The 27075-nt window shown below is 56.9% G+C and overlaps 1 protein-coding gene and 1 long non-coding RNA gene across 2 annotated transcripts; one reads left to right on the forward strand and one right to left on the reverse strand.

The window, feature by feature from the left end:
* Positions 1-7684: 7684 nt before the first annotated feature.
* Positions 7685-18664, reverse strand: LOC140623328 (uncharacterized). Its single transcript, XR_012022974.1, has 3 exons — positions 18497-18664; positions 10898-11196; positions 7685-10024 (listed from the first exon to the last, which is right to left on the reverse strand). It is a non-coding gene; the product is annotated as an uncharacterized lncRNA (long non-coding RNA).
* On the forward strand, positions 15543-25103 carry DLL4 (delta like canonical Notch ligand 4). Its single transcript, XM_072809725.1, has 11 exons — positions 15543-16037; positions 16143-16412; positions 16936-16993; positions 17855-18118; positions 18520-18580; positions 18668-18798; positions 20559-20728; positions 20898-21117; positions 22172-22874; positions 23377-23485; positions 24019-25103. Exons 1-11 carry the CDS (start codon positions 15972-15974, stop codon positions 24022-24024), a joined length of 2058 nt encoding a protein of 685 aa, XP_072665826.1. The 5' UTR covers positions 15543-15971; the 3' UTR covers positions 24025-25103.
* The last annotated feature ends 1972 nt before the right edge of the window (positions 25104-27075 follow it).

The raw sequence follows: 27075 nt of genomic DNA on the forward strand, positions 1-27075 counted from the left end.
AGTTGTTTGCTTCTTTCTTTCTTTTTTAAAGATTTTATCTATTAAAAAAAAAAAAGATTTTATCTATTTTAAGTAATCTCTACGCTCAGTGTGGGGCTTGAACTCACACCCTCGAGATCAAGAGTTGCATGCTTCACCAACTGAGCCAGCCAGGCACCCAAGTCCAGTTTCTTAAGCCCCTATCTGGGCCTGAGTAGAACAATAGAGGAGCTGGGATGTTGTCTGTACCACCATCACCGGGTCTTCACAAGTACCTACCTGTCTTTCTACTCAATCACCAGGATGGCACCTGCCCTCCCTGGTCAGCTGAAAACTGTGCAGGAATACAGAGAATGCTGTTAGGGTACGGCTCCCCATTCCTAGGGGTCAAGCTTTCAGGGGAGGATGTCTGGAATAGAGGCTTCTGGCACCCACCTGAGGGGCTCACATTGGTTTCTTTGACTCCAATGTCCTTGGAAGTACCAGCCAGTTAGGGGAGCCTTACAGGGTGAGATTGAGATGTCATTCCCCTTACCACCAGAACTAGGGAAAGCTGGGGTTAGGCAGGGGCATTCATCAATTTGAGTCATTCCCCACAAGCCCATGAGTAAGCGTGGCTCTGGATTTCCAGCACCCCTTCCCCATCAAGATGCCTGTTGGGTCTTCCAGGGCTGGTTCCTATTGGTCCCAGGTGTGGCCCTGGGGTTGCATCCCAGGCTCAGCTCCTTCAGAAGCAGAGAGCAGCATCTGGAGGCTTGTGGGCTTGGCTGACTCTGCTGCCTCACACCTGCCTGCCAACAAGTGGGCCTAACTCCGGAGTTTCTGTCCTCACCCTGGTCTGGGCTGCATGAGCAAGGAGAGCAGCCCCCAGTACTATAAAGTCAGCCCCGTGGACAGGGCTGGAAATCCCCCACTTCTTACCTTGGCTGGTTGAGGAAACAGCCTCCCGGCAGCAGGCCACCTCCCGCCAGGGACTTTTCTCCTGGGGGTGACACAGCATACAGGGCAGCTTACAAGGGACCCTGGCCACACTTTAGCCAGCCCCCCGGGGGTAAGGGGAGTGTCACACAGAACCACTCTCTCCCTTGCAGGAAGCATGGCAATCAAAGGTCCTAGAACCCTACGGGGACATAAGCAGGCCTGAAAGGGTAGCCAGGAAGGTCCACACTGCTGGTGGCGTCCGGGAATCTGACAGGGCCTAAGCGAGTCTGTACCCAGAGCTCACCAGCCTCTCCTTCACAGCTCCCTTCCCTCACCTAGCACCCAATCTGAAATGGGCTTCTACTGGAATACAAAGTCTTCACAGGGCTTTGGTCTCCCAGGGTAGTGGTTTCCAAACTGTTTTGATTATGAACATTTATGTTTAAATTACACACTATAGTCAAAACACATATGAAATATTATTAAATTTCAATTTATTTTTTACTTAAAAAAGATGTTTAAATGGAAATCTTCCTATTTCCTCCCACCTCCTGACAGATGGCCTTGCTCACTCCTGCACTCAGCCCACCATGGAGCCCTCCACACTGACAGATGAAGGCAGGATAGCCTCGCTCAGAGCAGACCACCCCACCTTGCCGGAGGGTGCAGGGCATGGGGGGCAGCTCATTTTCTTAATCCTTTGCAAACCACAAACAGTTGAGTAACCCACATGTGAAGCTTTTCTATTTGTTGCTGTTCACTTGAAAAGAAACTTGGTCATCTTTGATAAGGCTCTCTTGCTGTAGTGGTGGTTCTGCTGTGGTTCCCTACCCCAAAGGCCCATGCAGCCTGTCCCTAGAACCACAACATCCCCATGCAGCAAGTGAGCATGGATTAAGGAAGAATGCACAGTGCTGTGTGTGTGTTTCACATTTGTGTACATGTGTGCACACACACCCGGGGTGTGCCAATCAAACAGAACCTGCTCAGGGACAGCCTATGTTTTCTGATCTGCTGGCTGTTGGGGCCTCATGCAAGTCACACAGGTACTGAGACACCTGCCATTAGCCCTTCTGACCTGAGTCAGAAGAACCTCTGACACTGAATCATAGACTTTTATCTCATCTGCATTCTCACAACCCAACCGTTTAGATAGGTGAGGCAGCTATCAATATGTCCCTGGTGAGGGGAGGAGCCCGAGGCACGGGAGGAGAGGGAATCGCCCAAAGTTACAGGGTTTGACAGAGCTGGGTCCCCTGTGTGCTCCCCCTCCTCCCAGGGTCTCTCTCTTCGTCCTGCCACACTGCAGCTGTGGGGTGGCCTGCCTTTTCCGTCCCCTAGAGAGAAGACAAGCTTAGGACCTTCTCCCTGTCCTTGAAAATGTGACCCAGCCGTGGGTCAACCCTCCTAGCAGGGAGGAGAGAACCCTCTTCTGCCCAGGCCAGGGCCAGAGTTGCCCCCAGCTCCAGTTGGCCTGGCAGGCTTGGGGGGCCAGGGCTTCCTCCTTCACTCAAAGGATCGGAAGGATGGAAGGATGGGTCCTGTAAGGGTGGCAGAAGGGGAGGGTGAAGGGAGGAGGGCTCAACCTTCAGCCCCCTCCCCCCTCACTAACAGCTGTAATCTGCTTGGGAAAATCTCTCTCTCTCTCTCTTTTTTTTTTTTTTTTCCGCACAGGAAAAAATATTAGTTGTCCCGATAACAAGGAAAACAAAATCCAGCGCAGGGCATCAGAGACTTCCTGAGGCGGGAAACAATGTCCAGGGAGTTCAGTGGAGAAGCTCGAGCTGGGAGGCTGAGGGGGAGCTGAGAGAGGACACTGGTCCAGGCCTATCCGGCCGGCGGGGGAGGGGGATGACAGATCGAGGAACTTGGAAAAAAGATTTCCCCCCCAAAACCTTGAAGTCTGGGCCATTGAGCTATATCCGGGAAATGATTCAGGAGCTGCACATCCCAACCGGGATCAGGCCCCATCAGCTCAGGTGCTCCGAGTCTACCTCTCTTCCCTCCCAGGCCCCAGCCTGTTCTGCACGGCGCTGTCGCTGTTTCAGGGTCTGGGGGACTAGAAGGTTTGGTGGCAGGGTCCCTGCTAGGGATCCGGGAGAGGCCATGGGCACCCCACAGACACCCCTCCTCCAAGGCTTTTCGCCTTGCCTCTCGGCCCTGCCAGTTGCTGCCCGGGGTAACTTGCGGGGAGGAGGCTGGGGGATCAAGAAGGGGTGGGCTTCTCCAAAGGCTCCACCCCCAAGCCCAGAGGAGGCTGTTGCCCATTTCCTGGGCACTTGTGCTATTCCGCTCTGCGGCCGGTGGGTGTGGCCTCTCAACACTGTGGGCTCTGGGAGGCCTCAGGACTTAAAGCAGGGCCCTGTGCTCCCAGTGAGGAGTGATTCTCAACCCCAGGTGCACAACGGGGTCATGTAGGGAGCGTTTCGAAAATACCAGTGCCTCCTAGGCCTCTTTTCTGAACAATTATATCAAAACCTCTAGGGAGCTGCTCAGGTGTTTCTTGTGTGTACTCAGGGCTGAGAAACCCCTGTTCCATGACCCTGTGAGCCTTTGGTCACTTGCTGGCTGGTCCCCTCCACCTGTGCCATCAGCCCTGACCCCTCAGTTCCAGGTTGGAGGAAATTACCCCCTGGGAAATTACCACCTAGCGGTTGACCTCCAGAGGTGCCTGCAGAGTTAGCTGACCAGCCAGAGGCCAGCTGCCTAACCCAATAGGAGGATCTGAGTTACTGCTGCCCCTTCCCTCTGCTCTCTTCCTCTTGGGTAATGAGGCCTGGGGCCTTTGTTTTTGGCCAACAGGAGTGTGACCAGAAACCTACCCACAGTTTAATTACAGCCCTGTTCACTGGCCATAGGCTGGCCACCCTCCACATCCAACCTGCCCAGCCCTTCAGCTCAACATCCCCCTACCTCATAGAGCCTGCAGCCCAGGTAACTCCTCCCCATATCCCAGGGTCATAGCTGGCTTTATTCTCAGGAGGACTTGAGGTTCCTTCCCCCATATGCCCTCAGCCCTAGCTCTGCACAAAGCCTAGGGCTCCTGGAGGTCTGGGCTATGAGCACAGGAGCTATGATCACCACCAAGGGCTGGGGGCCCTACCAAGGTACTGCTGCTGGTAAACTTACATGATAAACTAGTAAAATCAGAGACCATTCCTTGTTCGTTTTTGATTGTTCGTCAACATGTCGCAGTCACCTAAGTGCCAGGTCTAAGGGGAGACACACACCTGAAGGGAGCCACAGTCCTTCCACTCAAAGGCCATCTCAAGACAGGGAAGGACCAGGGCACCTGGCTCTTGTGACTCTTGATCTTAGGGTTGTGAGCTCAAGCCCCATGTTGGGCATAGAGATTACTTTAAAGAGAGAAGAGACGCAGTGGCTCAGCAGTTTATTTTGTTTAGATTTTATTTATTTATTCATGAGAGACAGAGAGAGAGAGAGAGAGGAAAGACACAGGCAGAGGAAGAGGCAAGCTCCATGCAGAGAGCCTGACGTGGGACTCGATCCCGGGACCCCGGGGTCACGCCCTGGGCCAAAGGCACGCGCCAAACCGCTGAGCCACCCAGGCGTCCGGACTCCTGTCTTCTCCCGGGGCATGATCCCGCAATCCCAGGATCGCGTCCCATGTTGGGCTCCCTGAATGGAGCCTGCTTCTCCCTCTACCTGTGTCTCTCATGAATAAATAAATTTTTAAAATCTTAATAAGAGAGAGAGAGAGAGAAGGACTGTACTGAGCTATCACAATGAGTTCTCTGAAACGTTCTCAGGAACACTCTATCAGCATGGCGCAGGGAGTATAGCAACCGCTCCATAAATGTTTGTTGAACGAATATTTGTTTCTTAAGTGGAGGAGAGTATATCCCTCCCCTAGCTGTACAAATAAAAGGAGATATTTCAGGGGTCAGGGACAAGATGAGGTTCCAATTGCATCAAAAGAGAGGGGGAAAGGATAAAATGAGCCAGGGCAAGCCTGGTGCAAGAGAACTCACTAGGATCCCTTTTTTTTTTGCTCCCAGCCAGGCTTTTACCAACTGAGGGGGCTTGGAAGTCTCTAGGGTCTGTCCAGAGGGCATGTGGGTTACCATCCCCTGTGCCCAAGTGGTCTTGCCCACCTGGAGAATCACCACAGATCCTGAAAGGCAGGACCATAGGAGCAGGCTTTTCCCTTCTCCTAAGGGGGCCTTCGTGGCTTGGGATCCACAGGGGTCTCCCCTTTCCTGTTGGAGGAGACCAACCCAGCTCTCAGCCCCCATCACAGCATTTTTCAAACAGGTGGAGGATGCTGTGGACAAGTAGCCACCTGGCTGTGGAGAGGGGAAGCCCCAGTGCATGCCCCTGGGGCTTCAGATGCCCCAGGGGAAGCAGTTTGCTGAGAAGCCACTGCCCGCTCCCCAGAAGCTTAGGCTCTGACCCTTGGCCTGGGCAGTGGGCAGCAGGCTTCAGGAGCTTGGGGTGAGGGGGCTTAGAAGGGAGGGGCTCCAGTCCCAGCTGCCTAGCTCTGGGTACTAACAGGCCATGCCGGGGGCAGCTGAGATTGAGGGGGGGGGCACCACCACCTGCTTTTCCTTGTTTTGTTTTCAGGGCACTAATTACTGTGCTGAGCTCCGAGCTGCCTAATGAGGCCGTTTGGATTTCCTGTTGTTCTGGCTTCCCAAGACCCTTAAAGGGCCAGCATCTCACTAGGAGCATGCCTGGGTGGGACACCAACCCTTCTGGTGAGGGTGAGCACAGAGGGGCTATCCCTAGGTTCAGCCTCAATGCCAAGGGCATGACAAGGGGATGGTCTAGTACTTCCCAGCTGCTTACATCCTCCATGAGGACCTGCTCAGAAGTGCCCGCACCGGAAGCAGGAGCTTCAGAGCTGTGTAGCCTGGCCAGAGCCTGGGGTAGGGTGGGAGGGGGAGGCAAGGAGGCCCGGGCTGAGGAGGAAAGGCTGGTGATGTCACCAGTGCCCAGACTGTGAGAACCACTGCAGCACTAGGCAGGAGGGAAACGCCATGACGTCCTGTTCCCCCCCACACACTAGAAAATAAACACTTGTTGTCTGAGCAGCCAGCGCTACTTCCGAAGGGGCAGGCTAGCCAAGCTAGTGGCCCAGAAATGGGCCTCAGCCCAGCTTGAGCAAAGTTCTTTGCCCCAGTTGGATGCAGAAAGGCCTGCAGGTCAGGCTGCCCCGAACTCAGCGCCTCCATGGCACACCAGCAAACAGGGCTTACAGAATGCGCTCAGCCCTTCTGCACCTTACGGCTCATCTTAGCACACAGAGGAGCGGAGCGTGGCCCATGATTTCAGGGAACCCCCTTCCGTGCTTGCCTCAGGCTGCTGATGACCTGGCCGGGCAGGCGGGGGGGCACCCATCTGCCTCCTGAGGTGCCCTCAGGTCTCCGGCACAGCCTCAGCCCTAAGACCTGTCCCAGGTGCCCGTCAGGCCGCCCCGGACCATGGGTCCCCTGAGCCCCAGGAGCCCCGGCCTCCGCACCCTCCCCCACAGACAGGGTGACGACATTGTTGTTCTTATACGGGGCCTTCCGCCTGAAGTTCCGGCTCCGCTAAATGGTGGGAATGAGGGTCCCAGGGACAAAGCCAGCCTGGTTCCCGCAGCCACCTCAGAATGGACGGAATCCCCATTGTGTGCGGCGCCCTGTGCCCGCCCTCCCCTTGCCCGCGCCGGACATGCCAACAAACAGCTCATTGAGCCCGGGGGAGGGGCCGGGAGACAACAATGTCCCCAGCGGGCCAGGGCAGTGAGCTCAGCTGGGGGTGGGGGCTGCCATGGAGGCCGAGGGCGATGATCTCAGCCCGGGGAGGGCGGCCCTTGCGACAGGCTGACCTGAGCCTGGCCTCCCCGGTGAGGCCGTGAGGCCGCGGGGGACTGACCAGGGCTGGCCTCACCCTGGCTGCCCCACCCCCGGGGCGAGCTGGGAACTGACCGGGACTTCTCACGCTTAAACTGCGCCAGCCCAGGGCGCCAAGCAGGCGCAGCAGGGGGCTCACAGGACCAGCAGAGCCAGCCCAGACCCAAGAGGCTGGCGGACCCTCCCTCTGCCCATTCCAGAAGGCCCCTGGGCGAGTCCCAGTCCAAACAGAGCCCTCCCAGGCCACCAGGCCACACCGACCACAGCAGGACTTTTGGATCAGTAAGCAGATGCACTGCCCTTAACCAGAACTATCTAAAGAGCAGGATCGGCCTGGAGAGGGGGTGAGGAGTGAGGATCCAATCCCTGGAGGTATTCAAGCTCTTGGTCACAGAATATGGGGTTGGACTAGGTGTCCTTGAGAGCTCACCTCACTCTGAGCTTCTCGAGACACCTATGGATTCTTTTTGTGGAGCTCCAGGCCTGAGGTTAGATGAACCCAAGCCTGATCCAACCCTTTATCCTCTTCTAGGCAAGTTTGGGCTTTCAGGCAGAACCTCAGGCCTCTGAGAGAAAAAGGAGGAAGTGGGAGAAGTGGCAGGGAAAGTGGCATGGCCAGAGTGGCCCTCACCCTCGGTATTAGAGCTGGGGAGTCCTGATGATGGTCATGTTCGCAGGACTGTTTCTGGAAAGCAGATGCTGGTAAAAAGAAAGAAAAGAAAAGAAAAGAAAAGAAAAGAAAAGAGAAAAGAAAAGAAAAGAAAAGAAAAGAAAGAAAAGAAAAGAAAAGAAAAGAAGGAAGAAAGAAAGGAAAGAAAGAGGAAGGAAGGAAGGAAGGAAGGAAGGAAGGAAGAAAGAAAGAAAGAAAGAAAGAAAGAAAGAAAGAAAGAAAGAAAGAAAGAAAGAAAGAAAAAAAAAGTGTGGGACCTCTTCTAGTAGGTCATCAGGGGGCTGGCATTCTCAGGTGCCCAGCCATCCCAGGGGCATCAGTACACACCTGACCACCAGTAGTACAGAAAGGCTCCTAGCTGCCTCTGGCCTTCCCTTGGTACCTCCCTGTTCTAGACCACCTTGCATGCCACTGCCAGATGGTGGCTGAACACCCTCTTCTGCTCAAGAGCCCACAGGTTCCCTACTGCGTCTCAGTCAAATCTGAATTTGCCTACTGGGTCCCCAAACCCTGCTATCTAACCTCATGTCTCACCCTCCATGTGTGAAATCTGTTCCAGCTCTACCTACTTCAGTTCTACCCTGATCCTTTTCCTCTCTCCATTCTCCCTGCCAGGAATGCCCTCTCTTTCTCTAAGTTCCACTCTTTTTTTCCATCCAGGATCAGTGCAATCCCCCTCTCCCATAAAGCGTCTTTGGATCTTTGAAGCCCCCGCTCCCTCCCTGAACCCTGGTTCCAAAGGTCATCACATTTCTTTTCCATCGGCATCAGGAGTGAAGTGGCCTCACTGACCTTAGCCCAGTGCCAGGCACACGCTAGAACTCATCCACGGTTGGTTGACTGATGGACCCAAACTCAGCATACACATGTGGCCCCAGGAAAGCTAGCCATGGGGTGCACACATCTTTTGCCTGCATCCTCTTCTTTTGCTGTCAGTTTGATGGATTTGTCCTAGGTCACCCTAGCCTCCACTCCACCTGGAGAAGAGCTGCAGTAATAGGGGCAGGGGGTCAAGCCACTTAGGAAAGGAAGGGAAGTGAGAGGGGGCAGTTGGCCACAAGGCGACACAGGAATCTTGGCAGCAGAATGCTCCAACAACAGGAGTATTCATGCTGCCCAAGGAGGACTCAAGACACTGGGATGAGTGGACACAATGAGTGTCCCAGCCTGCCTGTTTCTAAATATATAGAGTTAACTGAGGCTTTTACTGAAGCCCCTGGTGTTGGAGATCCTGAGTGTTCACCATTGCTCCGGAAATTCTCTCTGAGCTCCCAGACCTTAAATCCAGCCTGCCCCTTTACCTCAAAGTTCTTGTAGCTGGACAGCTCCACAGGACTTGTTTTTCTGAGAGTGGTGGCCAGAGGGCTAGGGGCAGGAGAGGCAAAGTGACATTGGCTGGAAGTGGCCTAAGCTTGTCCAGAAAACTCCTTGGGGCTGAAAGGAGGCTCTGGTCCTGGTGCCTCCCAGGCCTCTCTGGACTTCTTCCCTGGGGAAGAGTCTGGACACAGAAATTCTGTGGGCTGGAGGTTCTTTGCTAATCACAGGCAAGGCAAGTTACTCATTAGCAAGCATCAACATGCAATTCTCATCAACTCCAGGGGAGAGTTCAATCTGGATGAACAACTGGGATACAGAGCTTAGACACTGTCACAGGAAGTTCTCCCATATGTCTAACCTAAATCCTTCCTGCCACAATTGAAGCCCATTTCCTCTCATTCTGACCATGGTGGGAGAAGGGGACAGCCAGTCACCATCCTTTGCTTAAGACCCATCACCTACTTGACCACGGCAGTCAGATTCCTCCTCAGCCTTCTCCAGGGAACAGTGCCCTGCCTGCTCAGGTAGCTGTTCAGAGCTGGCACCTGTCCCTGAGGTCTTTCTACATGAGAGTATTTGAAACACAGCACTTCCTGGTTCAGGCCTGACACTTTCTCCCAGGGAAGCCATCTGAGTAGCCCCCACTCCCAGGTTCCTGGGGCGGCCCGTCCCCTATCTCTCGCTCACTTCAAGTCCTGGGTGGCAGCAGGGATCAGAGATCAGATGCTATGTGGAGAAATGAGGAGAGGTCAGAGTTCCTTCCAAGAGATGAGCTGCAGCTCGGAGGAGGAAGGTGAAGGACACCTGGGGCCACTCGGAGGTCAGGGAGGATGCCCAGCCTGGATGCCAACGAAGGCCTGAGCCAGAAGAGGGGAGTGAGGCCTGAGGGAAGGGTGGGGCCGCGGAGAGCTTCCCACCTGTCAAAGTTTCCAGAAAAGAGAGTTTCAGAAACAAGTGACTTGGATGCTGGGGAGGGACAAGAGGAGAGCACAGTGGAGGCTAGCCAGCCAGGGTAGAGTATAAGTAAGTGAGGAGGCTTCTACAGAGGAAGAAACACCTCAGCTAGGGAAGCTGGTCTGAGACAGAGGGCCCAACTGCCCTCAGTCCTTCAGCTCAAGTTGGCCAAGAGTTCTGTCTCAGTCCCATCACTTGGAGCAGTGTCTTTGTCCTCTTGCCCCGTGAGCGAGGGTGCCTGAGGGGTGCCTGTAGACTCTTGATGTCTCTGTTCTCTTGCCCCGTTCTTTTCTCACCTCTCTGAGTCCTCTGCACTCTGAGGGATCTGGGCAGGAGGCAAGGGCAGGATGGGGTGCGGCTTACAGCCTGAGGGTCTCCATGGGGGTAGAGGCCTCCCTGAGCCTTCCCTATCCCCCCACCCCCCAGCCTCCCAGTTCATTTGCTAGGGTGGGGACAGGAAGGAGCTAGGGAAGGGGAAGCCAGGGGCTCTGGGAAAGTTGCCGTGGAGGCTACCATAAACCCCGGACTTGTCGGTGTCTGGAAATACCCGCTGCATGGCTCCTGGCCCTAGCTTTCCAGGCATCCCCTGGGTTTGGCAAACGAAGCTGGGACAGCTGCTGGGTCACCACCAGTGAGGACCCTGCCCCTCCTTTCATCACACAGGAGGCCTGGGGAGAGGTTCCTTCTTAGACAGTTGAAAGGGGCTTCTCAGGTCAGGGGAACTCAGCTTCTCCTGTCTTGAGCCCATTGTCTCTGCAGGTCAAAGTGTTCTCCCTGAGAAGGAGAGGGCCCTGTCCACACCAGTTACCCCAGCTCCAGGCGTCCCCTGCCCTGGTCTTTCTAGAAGGCAAAGGAGATACTGTATGGGGCTAGCCTATAGGATATGGAAATCAGGGAGCTTGAAAGACGGAAATGCTCCTGGTCTCACAAGGAGCCTGAGCACACGCTCTGACTCATGCTCAGTGATTTTTACCCACCCAGACATCCATTCCTTGGGACACTGGGTCACCAGTCATGAACCATCAGCCAGTGGACAGTCCAGCCCTCTTGGTGATGTGGGGAGGGCTGAGTCCCCTGAGCTACCAGGAACCTCAATGACCAAGGCAATTCAGAAGTTGACTTCTCCTTCCTCTTACACACCTCTGCTCTGAAACACCACAGGGAGGAGGAGGGCTGCCATCTTGAGACCTACACTTACCCTTGGCAGGAGAGTCATCTCTGGAAGGCCAAGGCCACGGGCAGTTGGCTCTTCTACCCTTCATCTCTTCTCCAGACCCATTCCCGAAGCTCCAGTCTTCTCTCTCCAGCCAAGAACCTTGTCCTATCTCCTTCCCACAAAAGGCCCTCACAGTCAAGGTTTTCCTCCTTTCCATGATCCACCTGGCTTTCTTCCCTTACACTGTTTGCTTTCAGCTCTCCTTTTTCCTCGCCTTCCTCTTAGACCTCATTTGATGTCAGGGATCTCCTTTCTACTCCAAGTCTGCCCCTGGTTGTCACCTGGGGGAAAGGAAATTAGTGTTTATTGAGCTCTGCAGATGTGTAATCAGATATAGTCCCCCAGTCACCCTCCCAAGTTACTGTTATTATTATTCCCATTGCACAGATGAGAAAACTCAGGGGTTTAGACTACAAGCTTCAAGAGGGGTGCCTGTAGACTCTTGATCTTGGGGTTGTGGGTTCAAGTCCCACATCGGGTATAGAGATTAAACATAAAATTTAGGAGTGCCTGGGTGGCTCAGTTGATTAAGTGTCCGGCTCAGGTCATGATCTCAGAGTAGTGAAACCGAGCCCTGAATGAGGGGGAGCTGAGCTAGAGCCTGCTAGAGTTTCTCTTTGCCCTTTCCCCCAATTAAAATGATAATGATAATAAAATAAAAGCCCCAAGGCCTCAAGACTACGTGGCTGAGGAGTGCCAAAAGCCAGGTCCATGTTATGTTTATTCACCAGACTCAGCCAGTGGGGGCACTGAGGAGAGGCTCCATTCTAGCTCAACCCTCCCGACATCACTATCACAGAGTCTTCAGGACTCAGTGTCCTCGGCGCCCATGCCCCAAGTCCTACACCTCTCTCCTCACAGGGGCTCTCACATCTATCTTATCATCAGCCACTGCATCCTGTTCCCCCATAAAGGCCCCAAATGAGTCCTCAAGGCCACCACTAAGTCATCATCTTTTCTCCTCCACCAGTCTCCGGCCTGTCCTATGGGAAACCCACTCTGTTCCGCGGGAAAGACCCGGAGCAGGCAGTTCCTCGTAGGGACTCGAGAAAGAGGTGACCGAGGCTCCGCGGGGCACCGCCTGCCGAGCGGGAATCCCTGCCCTAACCGCTGGCGCCCCTCAAGGGGAGGGGTGAGGGCGGAGGTGGTTCTGCGGCGGCATCTGTCCCAGGCGGGCGGGAAGCTGCTGCATTAAATTGTAAAATCGATTTATTGACCGGCAGGTGCGAGCAGCGGCAGATGGAGAGTAGCGCTGCCGGGGCGCATCTGCGGGGAGCGGCGGCATCGATCCTGGCCCCCCTCCGAAACCCGTCCATCCCGGTCCTTTCTCGTCGGCTGGCTCCCAACTGCAGGGCCAAGGTCCGCGAAACTGCGGCGCCTGAGCGGCTAGGGGAGCTCGGCCCCCCCCCCCCCGCCCCGCCTCAGGGCCCGGGCTGCGCCCCCACGGCTGGCAGGCCCTGCCAGCCCCACTGCCCCAGTTGGCACGCGGCGGGCCGGGCTGACGCGTGGCAGCGCCCTGCGGCAGATGAGGCACGCGCCGGCCTCATTTCAATGTGAATGGATCGAAAGGAGCAGCCATGTGGCAGCAACAGTTTGCAAATCTCCCCGCCTTCTGTGCAGCTCCCGGGCCGCGGCTCCCTGCACGTGGCCCCTTCTCTGCAGCGACCGCAGCGGCGCCCCTCAAGGCTTAAGCGCCCCGCCCCAGCCAGGCCCGCTCCCCCGCCCCGGCCTGCCCGACGGGCTCGCTGGCCGGCCTCCGCCGCGCTCCTACCTGGCCCACCGCCGGCCCAGCGGAGAACGCGAGTGGGGGTGGGCGAAACGACGCTGGAAGCCACGGAGCTGCGCGGCCGGCTGGGGGACGGGGCAGGGGCGGGTGGGCTACTCAGTGGGGGAGGGGTCCCGAGGCTCTATGCGGCCCCAGTTGTACGCCTATTGAGGACCCGAGGTCGGCTTAGGGGCGAGGCTGGAAGACAACCTTGGCTCCTTAAGGCCCCAGGTGCGGGTTCTGCCTGCAGGGGTGCTGTGTGCAGTGGCCGGGAGGAGAGGACAACAGAAGCAGAAGGCCCCTGGCAGGGGAGGCTTGTGGGCCTTGCATGAAGCCAGGCCTGGAACCTACTCCACTCCTGACGTTGTCTGTGTGAGTGGGGATGAGGACCCGTGGACCTTCAGAGGGCCCACAGTCCATCCAGGGGAGTCCAGGTCAGTTGAGCTTTGCATCCCTGCTCCTGCTCTAGGGCATTCCCAAGCGTCTGCATAGGGGCAGGGTCAGCAGGTGTCCAGGTGGGTCTAACTCCACTGTGATTTGCGGCCTCTAATGGCCTCACAGCTTCCTGCTCTTGGTAGCCCCCAGGACACATGTTGGGTTCTTCTGGTCTCTAATAGGAGTAAAAGGGAGGAGTTCCAGCTGTGGACACTGGCATTTCAGTTCTGGGCCCCCAGCGGGACCTATTCTTATTCAGCAAATGAGAGCAAAGAGGGACTCCAGCAGACTGGAGCGCTGGTGGGTACTCAGGGCCCAGCTAGCATCTTAGCAGGATAATGAACTTCTGGGACAGGGCCCAGGTAGCAAATAGATGCTTCATAATTGCCTTTTGATGATGAGGAGAATTTAACCCTTTCCTCCTCCAAAAGGATTTCTAGGTCTCTGAGGATAATAATATTTTTGTTTGGTCCTTAACTGCTTGCAAAGTGCGTTTGGACACATTAGTCAGGATGTGTAAGAGGGGTAAGAGAGTGTTTCAGATCTACTAGTATTGAGCAAGATGCATCCTGTAGGACTGGATGTCTCCCTTGAGAGGCAGGCAAGTGCAAGCGCCAGAAAAGGAGAGCGTTCTTATGAACTCCCAGGCCAGGATTTGGAGGTGGAAGCAGACAGAACTAGGTAGGGAAGGATGCCAGCGCAGAGGAGAGCGAGGGACACTCTTTGGCACCCTAGGCAAGTCTAGGGATCGTAGAGTTTGGGCGGAGCCGGCGTGAGGAACCCACTTGTCAGGACCGCTGTGAGGCAAGCCCTGGGCCCCCCTCCCTCGGGCCTGGGGACTCCGCCTGCCCATAACCTACATTAACTCTGGAGCGCAGCCTGGGCCCATCTGCCGGCCCCCGCCCCACCTCGGTTCCCCACGCCAACCCGCTCGCGCCAGATGGTGGCTGGGAGGGGTGGCCGTGCGTGGGGGACCCCGGAGCCCATCTCCTCATCTCGCCCCTCCCCCAACCCACGCTCCCAACCTCTTGTTTCTCATCCCCCCCCCAGTCTTCCACCACCACCCCCAAGTCAAAAAAATCAGACCGTGCTGCCTAGGCAGCTGTTGTGCTCCACTGCCGCGCCTCACCCCCCTCTAGGCCTCCCCCGGGCCCGCACCGCGTCGCTGCTCCCCCACCCCGCCCGCCGCGCCGATCTTATCGCTCGACGACAGCCATCGCTGTGCGGGCGGGCTGACAGCTGAAGCCACCGGGCCCCCGCCGCCCTCAGCGTCGCAGAGAGAGATCCCCGGCACCCCCCGAGACTGGGAGAAGCCGGCCCTCCCTGGTCTAAGGCCTCTGGGGATCACGCCGGGTTCCGGGAAAGCAGCTGCCGCCGCTCGAAGTGGGGCCACCCGGGGGAGCTGCGAAGGCGAGACGGATGAAGCCATCTGAAACCCACACTAGTCCGCGCGCTTTCAGTTCCACCCTACATGTCCTCCCTGTGAGGAGAGGACCCGGGTCTGCGCGACCTCGGCCCCTCACCAGGGCTCTCCAGTGGCTTGAACCGACGCTGGAGCCAGGAGAGTTCCTCCCTGCCCCAACGGAGCGACAGGACGCGTTGGGGGCTTGGGGCTGCCGGGGTGGGGGGAGACGGTGGTCAGTGGAGCTGAAGCTGAACCCAGGTGAGGGGAGGCGCTGGAGGAGGGGCCAGGCCCTTATTACCATACAGCTGAGGACGCGCCCCCCTTCTCCTACCTCGGGGACCACGCCCCCTTCCCCCATCTCCGGGACCCGGCGTCTAGGGGCCGGCACCGGCGGAGCCCAGGCTGGGGCAGACGGGAGAAGGCACGCGCTGGACACGCCCCCCGCAACCAGGGAGGGAGACGCCCACCAGGAGGGGGGAGGGAGCCCCCGAGTCTTAGACCCGAGGCTCTCGCCTTGCCCAGTGTGGCCACAGAGAGGTTAAAGCGTCCGCTGGCTTCTCTGTAGCGCCGGGGACGCGAGGTGGGTGGGCGCTCACAGGTTGGGAACTGCGGTGGCGACAGCTTTCAAGGCTGGGGAAGAAGGAGATCCAAGTCCGTCGACACCGCTTTCGCTTTCCGAGCTTAGGTTCTTTTTACCTGCTCGAAGGCTGAAGGTAACTAGCTCCGGCCGCGGACGGACCGCCCACGGGGACTCCCCAGTGTCTCCGCCTCCACGACCATCCGGGAACCACTCGCTCACCTCCCGCCCCATTCCCCCAGGCCCTCCCCCTCCTCCCAAGGCCGGGGTCTCGGACCGTAACCCCTCTGTCGCGGAGAACTGGTCACCTTGACATGCGCAGAGTTAGGGGACCCGGGGGCTGAGAGCGGCACCGAGGGGCGGGGACCCGTGCGTGACTGGCTGGCGGGGACTGGGGGTGGCGGGGGCGGAGGCCCCCTCCGGGCCCTGCTGGGGCTGTAGCGCTAGAGGCCCGGAGGGGAGGGGAGAGTGACCATGGGTTCTGAGTGACAGGCGGCGAAGAGAGGAGCCAATATATATAAGGAAGGCTCCCGAGCGCGCAGGTTTCAGTAGCGGCGCAGAGCGCAAGCTGGGAACACGAGGCCGAGAGCCGCAGCTCAAGCCGCCTCCGTGCAGTGTACCGAGCACTGGCCCGCTTGCAGCCCCAGGATTAGCCCGAGGACACGTCCTCAGCGCGGCCGCCGCCCGGCCGGCCTCACCTGGATTACCTACCGCCGCAGTTGGAGCAGAACGAGCGGGAAGGCGACGCGGGAGGAAAGCCCCAGAAGAGCCCGGCTTTGCAGGGACCCCTCCGGCGGACAGACGCGCGGGAAAGCGGCGTCCCGAACGAAGCCAGCTACAGGGCGGGCGCGGGGAGAGAGCGACGCTCCAGGGGATGGCAGTCGCGTCCCGTAGCGCCTCTGGCTGGGCGCTACTGCTGCTGGTGGCACTGTGGCAGCAGGTAACGTCCCGCGCCCCCTCCACCCCCTCCTACCGCGCTCTGAGCCCCGGGCGTCTGCCGAGCTGACCGCTCCCCTCCTTCCTTCCCTCGGTCCCTGTGCAATAGCGCGCAGCCTGCTCCGGAGTCTTCCAGCTGCAGCTGCAGGAGTTTGCCAACGAGCGAGGCGTACTGGCCAGCGGGCGGCCGTGCGAACCCGGCTGCAGGACCTTCTTCCGCGTCTGCCTTAAGCACTTCCAGGCGGTCGTCTCGCCCGGGCGCTGCACCTTCGGAAGCGTCTCTACGCCCGTGTTAGGCACCAACTCTTTCGCCGTCGGGGACGACAGTAGCGGCGGGGGACGCAACCCTCTCCAACTGCCTTTCAATTTCACCTGGCCGGTGAGCACAGCCTGGGTGCACTGGGAGGTCACGGAAGACGAGAAGGGGGCTCCCTGGGACCAAAGCCCTCCCCGCAGATTTCCTCGCTTCCAACCAAACCAAACCAAACAAATAAACAAACAAACAAAAACAAGGGGCGCTCTTTTTTGATACTTTCTTCCGACTCTCTCCAGGGACCTCATCCTCAGGAAAGCTCTCACCACCAGTCTCCCTCTTTCAGTTCTATGCCCTCTCTTCTCTCCACTCTTGGGATGTGATTTTCATCACTTACTACCCCGGCGCGTTTGCCCCCGTGGAATGACTCTCGCTAACAGGCCCCCATCTCTTGGGTTCTCTCACCTTCCTTGCTCGCGCCGTGCTGCGCGCAGACCCGTTATGCTGACCCGGGAGCTGTAACTGTATCCTGCAATTAGATTAATTAAACCCGCTGCCGCAAGGCACCCCCAGCTCCCCCGCCCCTGCTCATGCTCATCTCTCTCTCTCTCTCTCTCTGTCTTCCCCGGCCCCCTCCCTTGGCCTCCAGGGCACCTTCTCACTCATCATCGAAGCTTGGCACGCGCCGGGAGACGACCTGCGGCCAGGTGAGTAGCTCGCTCGGCCGCCACAGGGGGGCGACACGGCGCAGCGCCGAAAGAGTTAACCTGTTCTAGGCGGGGGAAGTGCGGGGTGGGGGGTGGGGGGCAGGACGCTAAGCCGGGCCAGGAGCTGCGCCCCGCGCTGGACGCTCGGATTCCGCTAGCTGCCTGGACTCTGAGCACAATTGCGTTTCCTGCGGGTTATTTTTGGCGTGGGAACGCGGGGAGCACGGCGGTGAGAAAGGCCGAAGCTGCCAGCGCCGCTGACGGGCCCCTTCCTGTATTTTACACCTTTCGCGAATTCCGCTCCTTTGGAAAGGGAATAATGGCTTTGGGATGTTGTTCTGACACAGAGGAAAAGGATATTTCAGCAGCACAACAATTCTCACTTTGAAAAGGAAAAAGAAAAGCATTACCCATCTCTGAGGGCAGAACCCGTGAATGGGCACCAAAGGACCCCTTGCTCTCAGAGTCCACCCCGGCCTGGCTTTCTTTTTCTTTTCTCTTTTCTTCTTTTCTTTTCTTTTCGTTTTTTTTCTTTTCTTTTCTTTCTCCCTCTTCTCATTCTTTCTTTGCTTTTTTTCTTCCCCACTTTGACCTCTTTCCTAGTCTCTCTGCCTCCAGAACACTGGGATATCTTAATATCCTTCTATTGTCCCCTTTTTGAATGATATCAGGCCTTCTACACAGGGACACACACACACACACACACACACACACAGCAGCTAAGTAGTGGGGACACTTGGGTTCCTCTGGCCTGCACTTGCTGGCAGGTGGGGGTCATCTGGACAGCTGCTTTGATCCAGCACTTGCTGGCACTCCCGGGGACTGGCTGCCCTTCCTTGACCTGGCCCTCTGCCCCTTCAGAGGCCTTGCCACCAGACGCGCTCATCAGCAAGATCGCCATCCAGGGCTCCCTAGCTGTGGGCAAGAACTGGTTACTGGATGAGCAGACCAGCCCTCCCACGAGGCTGCGCTACTCTTACCGGGTCATCTGCAGTGACAACTACTATGGGGACAGCTGCTCACGCCTGTGCAAGAAGCGCAATGACCACTTCGGCCACTACGTGTGCCAGCCAGATGGCAGCCTGTCCTGCCTGCCCGGCTGGACTGGGGAGTACTGCGAAGAGCGTAAGCAGCCAAGCTCCTGCCTACCTGGCAGGGGTCCCCGGAGCAAACACGGTGGCCTCTTTTCAGCCACAGCTAACCTCCCTCACAGAACAGGTCCGGGCTGCCCACTAGCTGGGCCTCGGGAACAGGTGGGGATGCTTAGGACAGGCGTGGACTCTGATCTTTCTCTCTTAATGCTCCTCCCCCATCCTGCCAGAGCCCACAAGGACCCCATTACTGCATTCCATTCAGCCTGGATTCTCCTTCCCTGTTGCCTTTAAAACGCCCGTGGCTCCTCTGGGAGGCCAGGAGTGGGAAGTGAGCCCAGTAGAGCTGGGGCACCCCCAGGCCCAGGACAGGGAGAGCGGGGCTTCAGGGTCCTTGGCATTCCAAACTCACCCCGCTCTGTTTTCTTTCCTCAGCTGTCTGTCTTTCTGGCTGTCATGAACAGAATGGCTACTGTAGCAAGCCAGCGGAGTGCATGTGAGTAGGGGACAGGAAGTGGATGAGGAGGGAGCTGTCCCCTGGCCAAGCCCTCACCTCACCCTCAGCCTCCCCTTTGTTCAACAGCTGCCGCCCAGGCTGGCAGGGCCGCCTCTGCAACGAATGCATCCCCCACAATGGCTGTCGCCATGGCACCTGCAGCATCCCTTGGCAGTGCACCTGTGATGAGGGCTGGGGAGGCCTCTTCTGTGACCAGGGTGAGTCAGGGCAGAGAGAGGATGCAGAAGGGTTGGGACAGATGGGCAGAGAGTGGGAACCAGAGTGGTCACCCTTCTTACTTGGTGACTGCCCAGTTGGCTTTCCCACTATCCTTCAAGGAGCTTGGAGCTTTTAAGGAATCTTACGATTGGCCTAGAATGAGATAGTGAGTCCTTCTTGCTCAGGTGCTGGGGAGGCAGGGTGACTGGAGAAGCCAGGAGCTCTACAAGGTGGCAGCCTGGAGTTCATACTCAAATTCCAGCAAGGCCTGGGAGGACGGATACTGGGCTCAGTTCCTCTTTCTACCTTGTAGTTACCTATTAACCCCCTAAGTGTTTGCTTACCTGCCAGGGCTGTTTGAGCAGCTCTCCCCTAAACAGCTGTCTGGTGGGGTGTGCCCACCAGCTGCCCTGAGGTTATGGGTGAGCTGCGCCTCTGGGCGGAGTGGCATCTAACCGACTTCTTGGCTTGAGGCAGAAATAGCCTCCCTCGGTCTTTCCCACTTGCACTTGCCAGGCAGCTGTCCAGGGCCCGCAGTCTCTTTCTGGGTCAGGGTGGGCGACTGGTCATTCTTCTGGCTACGTAGGGGTCTACTGGCCCCAACCTTGGGGGAGGAAGCCTTTGCTCCTTCATCTTTCATCCTGGTAGCCAGCTGCAGCACGTGCCTCCCATTTTCAGGGTCAAATAGGGTGGCTGCTGCCATGGAGACACGGGCACAAGCCCCAGGAGGGTGGGCAGGAGGCTTGCCAGGGTGGAAAAAACTTGCCTAGCCCCTGACGTGCGAGGAACAATTCGTGCTTGGAATTCAGCCCCTGTATTCTGTGTGTGTGTGTGTGTGTGTGTGTGTGTGTGTGTCTGGCTTTCTCTCTCCTCTCCCCTACCCCAAACACAAGAACACACCTGTGGTTCCTGCCCATTCTCGTTCCTGTTCCTCTCCCCACATTTGCTCCCAGGTGACACAGTCATACACTCATCATATGCAAACACAGCCCTTCCAATCTCTATATTTGAGCTGTGTTTGCTCCCTCCCTGTCCTTCCCAAATAAGAAAACAAATACTTATATTTCAAAACACCCTCATAAGGCATTTCCCTTTAAAAAATACTGGGTCACTACTGATGGTGGCTTTTGCCTCCTGTCTACCATTTCCACCTGTTAAAATTTTATCCCTCCTTCCAGGCTTATCTCAGCTGCCCCTCCTCCACGAAGCCTTTTGTGACTTCCTCCTCAACATGTGGCCTTGCCATCCATCCGCTCCTCTTCCTTCCCTTCATTCTACCCTGGCAGCCAGTGGTTGCGACCTTACCTAGCAGGCAGTTGTCCATCTGTATTTTTTTAATTTTTAGAAAGATTTTATAAATTTATTTGACAGAGCACAAGCAGGGGGAGTGGCAGACAGAGAGAGAGGAGGAAGCAGGCTCTCTGCTGTGCAGGGAGCCTCCATGCAGGTTTCGATCTCAGCACCCTGGGATCATGACCCCGGCCGAAGGCAGACGCTTAACCAACTGAACCACCCAGGCACCTGCCAACTGTATTTTTTTTTGTATTTTTTTTTTTAACTTTGGTTGGTAGCACAGAGCAGATGTGGGTCAAGGTGCTTTGGTATATGTGACTGGAGAAGGAATGAAGGTGGCTAGGCCAGGACGACTTGGGGCTGCAGGCTTTGGGCCACACATGGACAGTGAGCTTGCACTACAAGGAGCCTGAAAGTAGGGACCAATCTACTGCTCTGCTTAGCTGGCTGGTCCCTGTCTTCGCAGATCTTAACTATTGCACCCACCACTCCCCGTGCAAGAATGGGGCAACATGTTCCAATAGCGGGCAGCGGAGCTACACCTGCACCTGCCGCCCAGGCTACACTGGCGTGGACTGTGAGCTGGAACTCAGCGAGTGTGACAGCAACCCCTGTCGCAATGGAGGCAGCTGTAAGGTGAGCCCCAGGCCAGCCCAGGTCTGGCGAGGTAGTGCCCAGGTCGCCCCACATGCATGGCCAGTGGAGGTACAGCCATGAAAGGCATTGTGGGCAGGTGGGTTCCCCGCCATACGTCCTAGTCACTAGTCTTGGGGTCCGACTTTGCCTCTTTCTGGTCTCTCTCCAGGACCAGGAGGATGGCTACCGCTGCCTATGTCCCCCAGGCTACTATGGCCTACACTGTGAACACAGCACTTTGAGCTGTGCAGACTCCCCTTGCTTCAATGGGGGTTCTTGCCGGGAGCGCAGCCAGGGGGCCAGCTATGCCTGTGAATGCCCCCCCAACTTCATGGGCTCCAACTGTGAGAAGAAAGTAGACAGGTGTACCAGCAACCCATGTGCCAATGGTGAGTCTTGTTGCCTCGCTCCCCTGGTGGGCCAGCCTTAGGACTAAGAGAGCCTTCTGGTGAGGGAGAGTCAGGAGAGGAGAGAGGCTGGGTCTGTCCCTCTGGACAGGCTGAGATGGTCCCAACCTGCTCTGGATGGTGAAGAGCTTGCATAATCAGCTGGGTGGCTTTGGAAGAGGAGCAGGTTGGCTGTGGGTGCAGGCCTTCGGAGGAGGAGAGGTGTCCACCCTGCTTCACATCCTGTTCGCATGTTGTGGAGCCGTCTCCTGGCTGGGGTGGCCTCTGAGCCTCCCCCGGAAGTCCTGGGCTAGAGAAAGGGATATATGAGGCCTTGTATCTCTCCTAGAGGGAGCCTGGCAGCCTGGCATAGTCAGAGCCCTACTTCTAAAGGCCTCGCCTTGCCCCATGGCCACGTGGAGCCTGGCATTGGCACAAGATGTCCAAAATGCTCAGCATCTTTTGGGGTGCAAAGCACACTGGATATCTTTGTCTCCTTGGCCTCCTGGTGACCCACTGTGAGGCAGGCGGACAACACTATGCAGGAGAGAAGCCTCAGGAGCAGGAGAGGGGCTAGAAGAGCTGAGATGGAGTCTGTTCTCTGGCTAATCACTCCATTAACTTTGTTAACTGATAATTACATTTATTTGACCATTTACTATATACGAGGCATGGGCTCCTGCCTTCATGCGTCATCCGGCCTAACCGTCAGAGATCTCCTATGGAGGGGATAGCATTATACTCTAATATAGCAAGTGAGGAGACTGAGGCTTAGAATAAGACAAAGCAACATGTGTCAGATCAGCTTCAGCTTGAGACACAGCTGAGATTCAGACCTAAGCATACTTGTCCGGTTCTACTGTGAAGCTCTGTAAGATGCTAGTCATTCTTACACAGGTGCTCACTGAGGGCTACAAGGCCAGAGGCACCCTCAAGCCCAGGTCTCCTGACTCCTGGTACAATGCTGTTTGTGGTGGGATCCTTGATGGGGTGCTCACCCTCTGCACCAGAGGGGTTCCCAGGTGGTTGCTGACTTATGCCCCATGTGTATCCACAGGGGGCCGGTGCCTGAGCCTCGGTCCTAACCGCATGTGCCGCTGCCTTCCTGGATTCACAGGCCCCCACTGTGAACTCCACATCAGCGACTGTGCCCGCAGGCCTTGTGCCCACGGCGGCACTTGCCATGACCTGGAGAATGGCTTCGTGTGCACCTGCCCTGCTGGCTTCTCTGGCCGGCAATGCGAGGTGCGGATACTTCTCGACGCCTGTACCTCGGGACCCTGCTTCAATGGGGCCACCTGCTACCCTGGCCTCTCCCCGGACAGCTTTGTCTGCAACTGTCCCTATGGCTTTGTGGGCAGCCGCTGCGAGTTCCCTGTGAGCATGCCACCCAGCTTCCCCTGGGTGGCTGTCTCTCTGGGTGTGGGACTGGTGGTGGTGCTGGTGTTGCTGGGCATGGTGGCAGTGGCTGTGCGGCAGCTGCGGCTTCGGCGGCCTGACGATGGTGGCAGGGAGGCCATGAACAACTTGTCGGACTTCCAGAAGGACAACCTGATCCCTGCCGCCCAGCTCAAGAACACAAACCAGAAGAAGGAGCTGGAAGTGGACTGTGGCCTGGATAAGTCCAACTGTGGCAAACAGCAGAACCACACATTGGACTATAATCTGGCCCCAGGGCCTCTGGGGCGAGGGACCATGCTGGGGAAGTATTCCCACAGTGATAAGAGCTTAGGGGAGAAGGCACCGCTGCGGTTACACAGGTGAGCAGCACCTGGAGGCCAGGGCCTGGCCACAGAGCTCTGCATGGTACTCCCTAGGCTCCCCAGGACAGGTGGAAAGCTGGCACCAGGCCCTTGACTGCTTTTAAGCAAATGGGGTTTTGCTACTGACAGGAGGCTCCTCCAACAAGATTTTTGCCAGGGATCCCTCCTTTGTCCCTCTTTCCCATCCATCCATTCATTCATTCACAAATGTCGAAGGTCTACACTGTCCGTGACTTCCATCTTTCCATGGCCTGGCTTATGTAGAGTAGCAACACTGGCTTTTCCCAGGCCTGAGACCCTGGTAAGGTTGGGGGGCCTGTGGCTGAGGGCCTGTTCCTAACTGCCCCCCAAACTACATTGGGCATCCCCAGTCCCTGTGTCTTCTCTCAGAGCTGCCTCGGCCAGTGTCCTTTGGCCATTCAGGGTCTAAGTTAGTGCCCTGCTTGCCCCCCAGCTCTCTCCCATTCCTCCCTCACCGGCCTGTCTTGTGTTCCCTCAGTGAAAAGCCAGAGTGTCGGATATCAGCGATATGCTCCCCCAGGGACTCCATGTACCAGTCTGTGTGTTTGATATCAGAAGAGAGGAACGAATGTGTCATTGCCACAGAGGTGAGTGCTGGGCTCACCTTCCCTTCCAGCATGTCCCCTCCTGCCATTCGGAAATGGGAAGGTGGCCTGGTGACTTTCGACCCCAGGGGCCATCCTGAAGGGTGGGTCAGAATCCCTCCTTGGCAGGGCAGGTTCAGGGGCTCTTAGATCCCGGCTGGCCTCATTGCCACAGAGGGTGTGAAACAGGAGCCGTGGTGGTGAGCTGGCCTAGCTCTTCCTGCTGTGTTAGCGATGGGCTGGGAGGCCATGGCACCTGGCCAGCTCCCCGGCACTGCTTCCCAGCTGCTGGTGGGTGAGAGTGGTTGCCTCATGCCCCTCCTGCCTCTTCTCACTGCTTCCTCCACTGGCCCACTTCACAAACAGAGGCTCGCAGGCATGTGGGTGTAATAGGGCAGAAGTCTGGGGAGGGCTACCCCACCTTCCCTTCACCCCACCTGCCTGATGGGCTTCTCTAAGAGAGGCCCTGGGGCAGCTGTGGAGGGAGTGCTTGTCTTCCAGGGTAACCCACTTCCCTGCCTTCCTGTCATCTCCAGGTATAAGGCAGGAGCCTTCCCAGCACATCCCAGCTTTGCCCCAGCAGCTGGATCTTCCTTCTGCATTGTTTACATTGCATCCTGGATGGGACATTTTTAATATGCAACGTGCTGCTCTCAGGAGGAAGAGGGAATGGCATGACCTGGACAGACTGTGAACTTGCCAAGAGATGCAGTACCCTTCCACGCCTTTGGGTGTCTGTCTGGCATCAGATTGGCAGCCGCACCAGCCAGGGGAACAGAGAGGAGAGGTGCCACTGGGACCTGCCTTGCCAGCAGTGGCCTTCTGAGTGCCCCTCTGGGATCTGGCCCGTTTTCCAGAGGGAGTGGCAGTGGCCCTGCAGGGCCTGGAGCTGCTGTGGCCTCCACTGGCATCTGTGTTTCCAAAAGTGCCTTTGGCCCAGGCTCCATGGCAACAGCTGGGTCTAAATCAGAGAGGAGAGAGGAGGTCAGTGTGGGCAGGGCCATCTGTGGGTCAAGATACCATTGAGGGTGGCTCTTGGCAGGAGTTGCCCTGCAGGTGAGGTGAGTGCCCAAAGCGGGAGGAGCACTTTCTGCTCTGTGCCTCTGACCACTGCCTGTGGGCCTTGCTCCTAACACCACTCCAGCTTCTCCCTGGCTGAGGTCCTCTGGGCAAGGCTGTTGGTAGGCCTTACTTGGTTTCCACAGCCTCTAGCCTTGGGTGCCTCTGGATTTTGGTGAGCAAACAGGTGAAGGGCCCGGCCCACTGGCCAGCCAAGAGAGCCAGGCCTAACGGGGAGCTCAGGGCAGTGATGTTGGAAATTCCAGTGAGGGAGAAACCAGGTGCTGTTGCCACCGTGGCCCTTTCCTCCCTCAAACCAGCCCTATAGCCTTGAGCCTGGGGCTCTGCCCACACCCACTACTGCTCCCAGACCACCCTTGAAGCCGATCTTCAGAAATCAATAATATGAGTTTTTATTTTGTTTTTTTTTTGTAGTTTATTTTGGAGTCTAGTATTTCAATAATTTAAGAATCAGAAGCACTGACCTTTCTACATTTTATAACATTATTTTGTATATAATGTGTATTTATAATATGGAACAGATGTGTACAGGAGTTTATTACTTCTCGGGTCCTGTCTTTGTGATGCAGAGTGGGAATCCTCTCTCTGTCCTCTCTGACTCCTCATATTGCTGCTGGCTGCCCCTGCCAGAGCCCCCAGGGACCCGTGCATGCACTTGGGCTTGGCCTGCTATGCTCCAGACCCTTGTTTCCTTCCAGTCCCTGAAGAGCCCTACCTTGCACATCTGACCCCAGGCCTAGACCAGCCTTCCCTGCCTGCTGGCTTGAGGTTGCTGTGGCTCCCCTTTCCCCCTTATGCTCCCACCATAACTTGGGGGATATGCCCTCTGACCTGAATCTCTCCCCTTTTCTCTCCTCAAGCCTGAAAAAATTTTCAGCCTCCTTAGTCAGTTTGGAGGATACAGGAATTTGGGGGAAGGTATGCTCTTGCATGCATTCCTCTTTTCAAAAGGATTTGCTTACTGGAGAATGGGCTCTCTGAACCAGAATGGCATCTGGGTCTTTCCTCCTGCTACTGCAGGGTTTTTGTTTTTTTGTTTTTTTGTTTTTTCACTGCAGGGTTTTAGATAGACTGGCACCCACCTACTCTTCTCTCAGTCCCAGCAGGGCACTGGTCTTGGGGGAGGGGGGCTCAACTTAGGTCTATCCTCCTTGCAGCTGGCCAAGAGTGCTGAGTACTTGGGTACAGGGTCTGGTACCTGGTCTGCCCAGAGCTGCAGGAATTTACTGAAGACAGCAGGGAGAGGAGGAGGAGGAGGAGGAGGAGGAGGAGGAGGAGGAGGCCTTTCTCGAGTCCAGGTTTCTTTTTTTCTTTTTAAAGATTTTATTTATGTATTCATGAGAGACACAGAGAGAGACAGAGACAGAGAGACAGAGACACAAGCAGGCTTCATGCAGGGAGCCTGACGTGGGACTCAATCCCGGGTCTCCAGGATCACGCCTTAGACTGAAGGTGGCCCTAAACCACTGAGCCACCAGGGCTGCCCCCACCACTGCCCGCCCCCCAACCCCAGTCCAGGTTTCTCAGGCCAAGGCACTGAGAAACTTTGTCTTTGCTTGCTGTCTGTCTTCCTGTAAGGTGCAGGATGGTCCCTAGGGGGCCATGGTCCTCTCCCTACAGCCACAAACCTACCCCACGGAGAGCAAATGATGAAAAAATTGAGCCACTGACAAAGGTCAAGTAGATGCTCCCAGCTCTCAGCCTGTCCACAGTAAAGCAAAATAAGCCCACCAGAGCTGCCTGTAGAGTCCAAGTATATGCTGCGCTACCCACCCTCCTTTTTCCTTTTTATCCCTGACACATGCACATGGCATGCCCACCCTCGACCCGGGAGCTTATGCCAGAGACATAGGAGCCAGAGACCTCGGCTCATTCCCACTCACCCCCATGCACATGCTCCACGCCTTGCTCTTGCCTCCTGTTCCCCTCACTGCACACACAGGGTATCAAACAGGAAAGCATTCAGGGAACCGTTCCCACAGCCTGAGCCGGCAGCAGGGGGAAGAACAACACGACCTCACTCTTCCTGCCCAAAATGAAACAGGAAAGCGGCTCCCGGGCCCTGGGGGCTGGGGAAACTGGGCTGGGACACAAGGCAGATGACGAGGCTCCCATGTGGGGGACAGGTAGGACACCCGCGAGCCTGCACGTCCACACGGCCAGGCTGTGCTGGGCTTCATGGGCTGCCAGCGCCTCAGACAAGAGCCTTGGAGGGGAGCTGGCTAGCTAAACCCACTCACTGGCTCTGATCCCCTAGACAGGGAGCTGGGAGAGCCCACCACTAGGCTTTCTGGGGGAAAGGGGATCTGAGCACAGTTTCGGGTTGGGCAGCTCCAACTTGTAGCTCCGCCTCCAGTGACCTGGCAGAGCTAGGCCAGTGGGTTGGGGTGAGAGCAGGCCCCAGCGAAAGCCCTCCATCCCTAGCCTGGAGGTCACTCCCTGGGGGTCCAACTGCCTGTCTAGGTCAGGCACCCAAGACTTTCCTGACAGTGTCCAGGTATACGGGAGAGTCC

This window comes from Canis lupus, chromosome 32 (assembly GCF_048164855.1).
Source record: "Canis lupus baileyi chromosome 32, mCanLup2.hap1, whole genome shotgun sequence".
NCBI classification, from domain to species: Eukaryota; Metazoa; Chordata; class Mammalia; order Carnivora; family Canidae; genus Canis; species Canis lupus.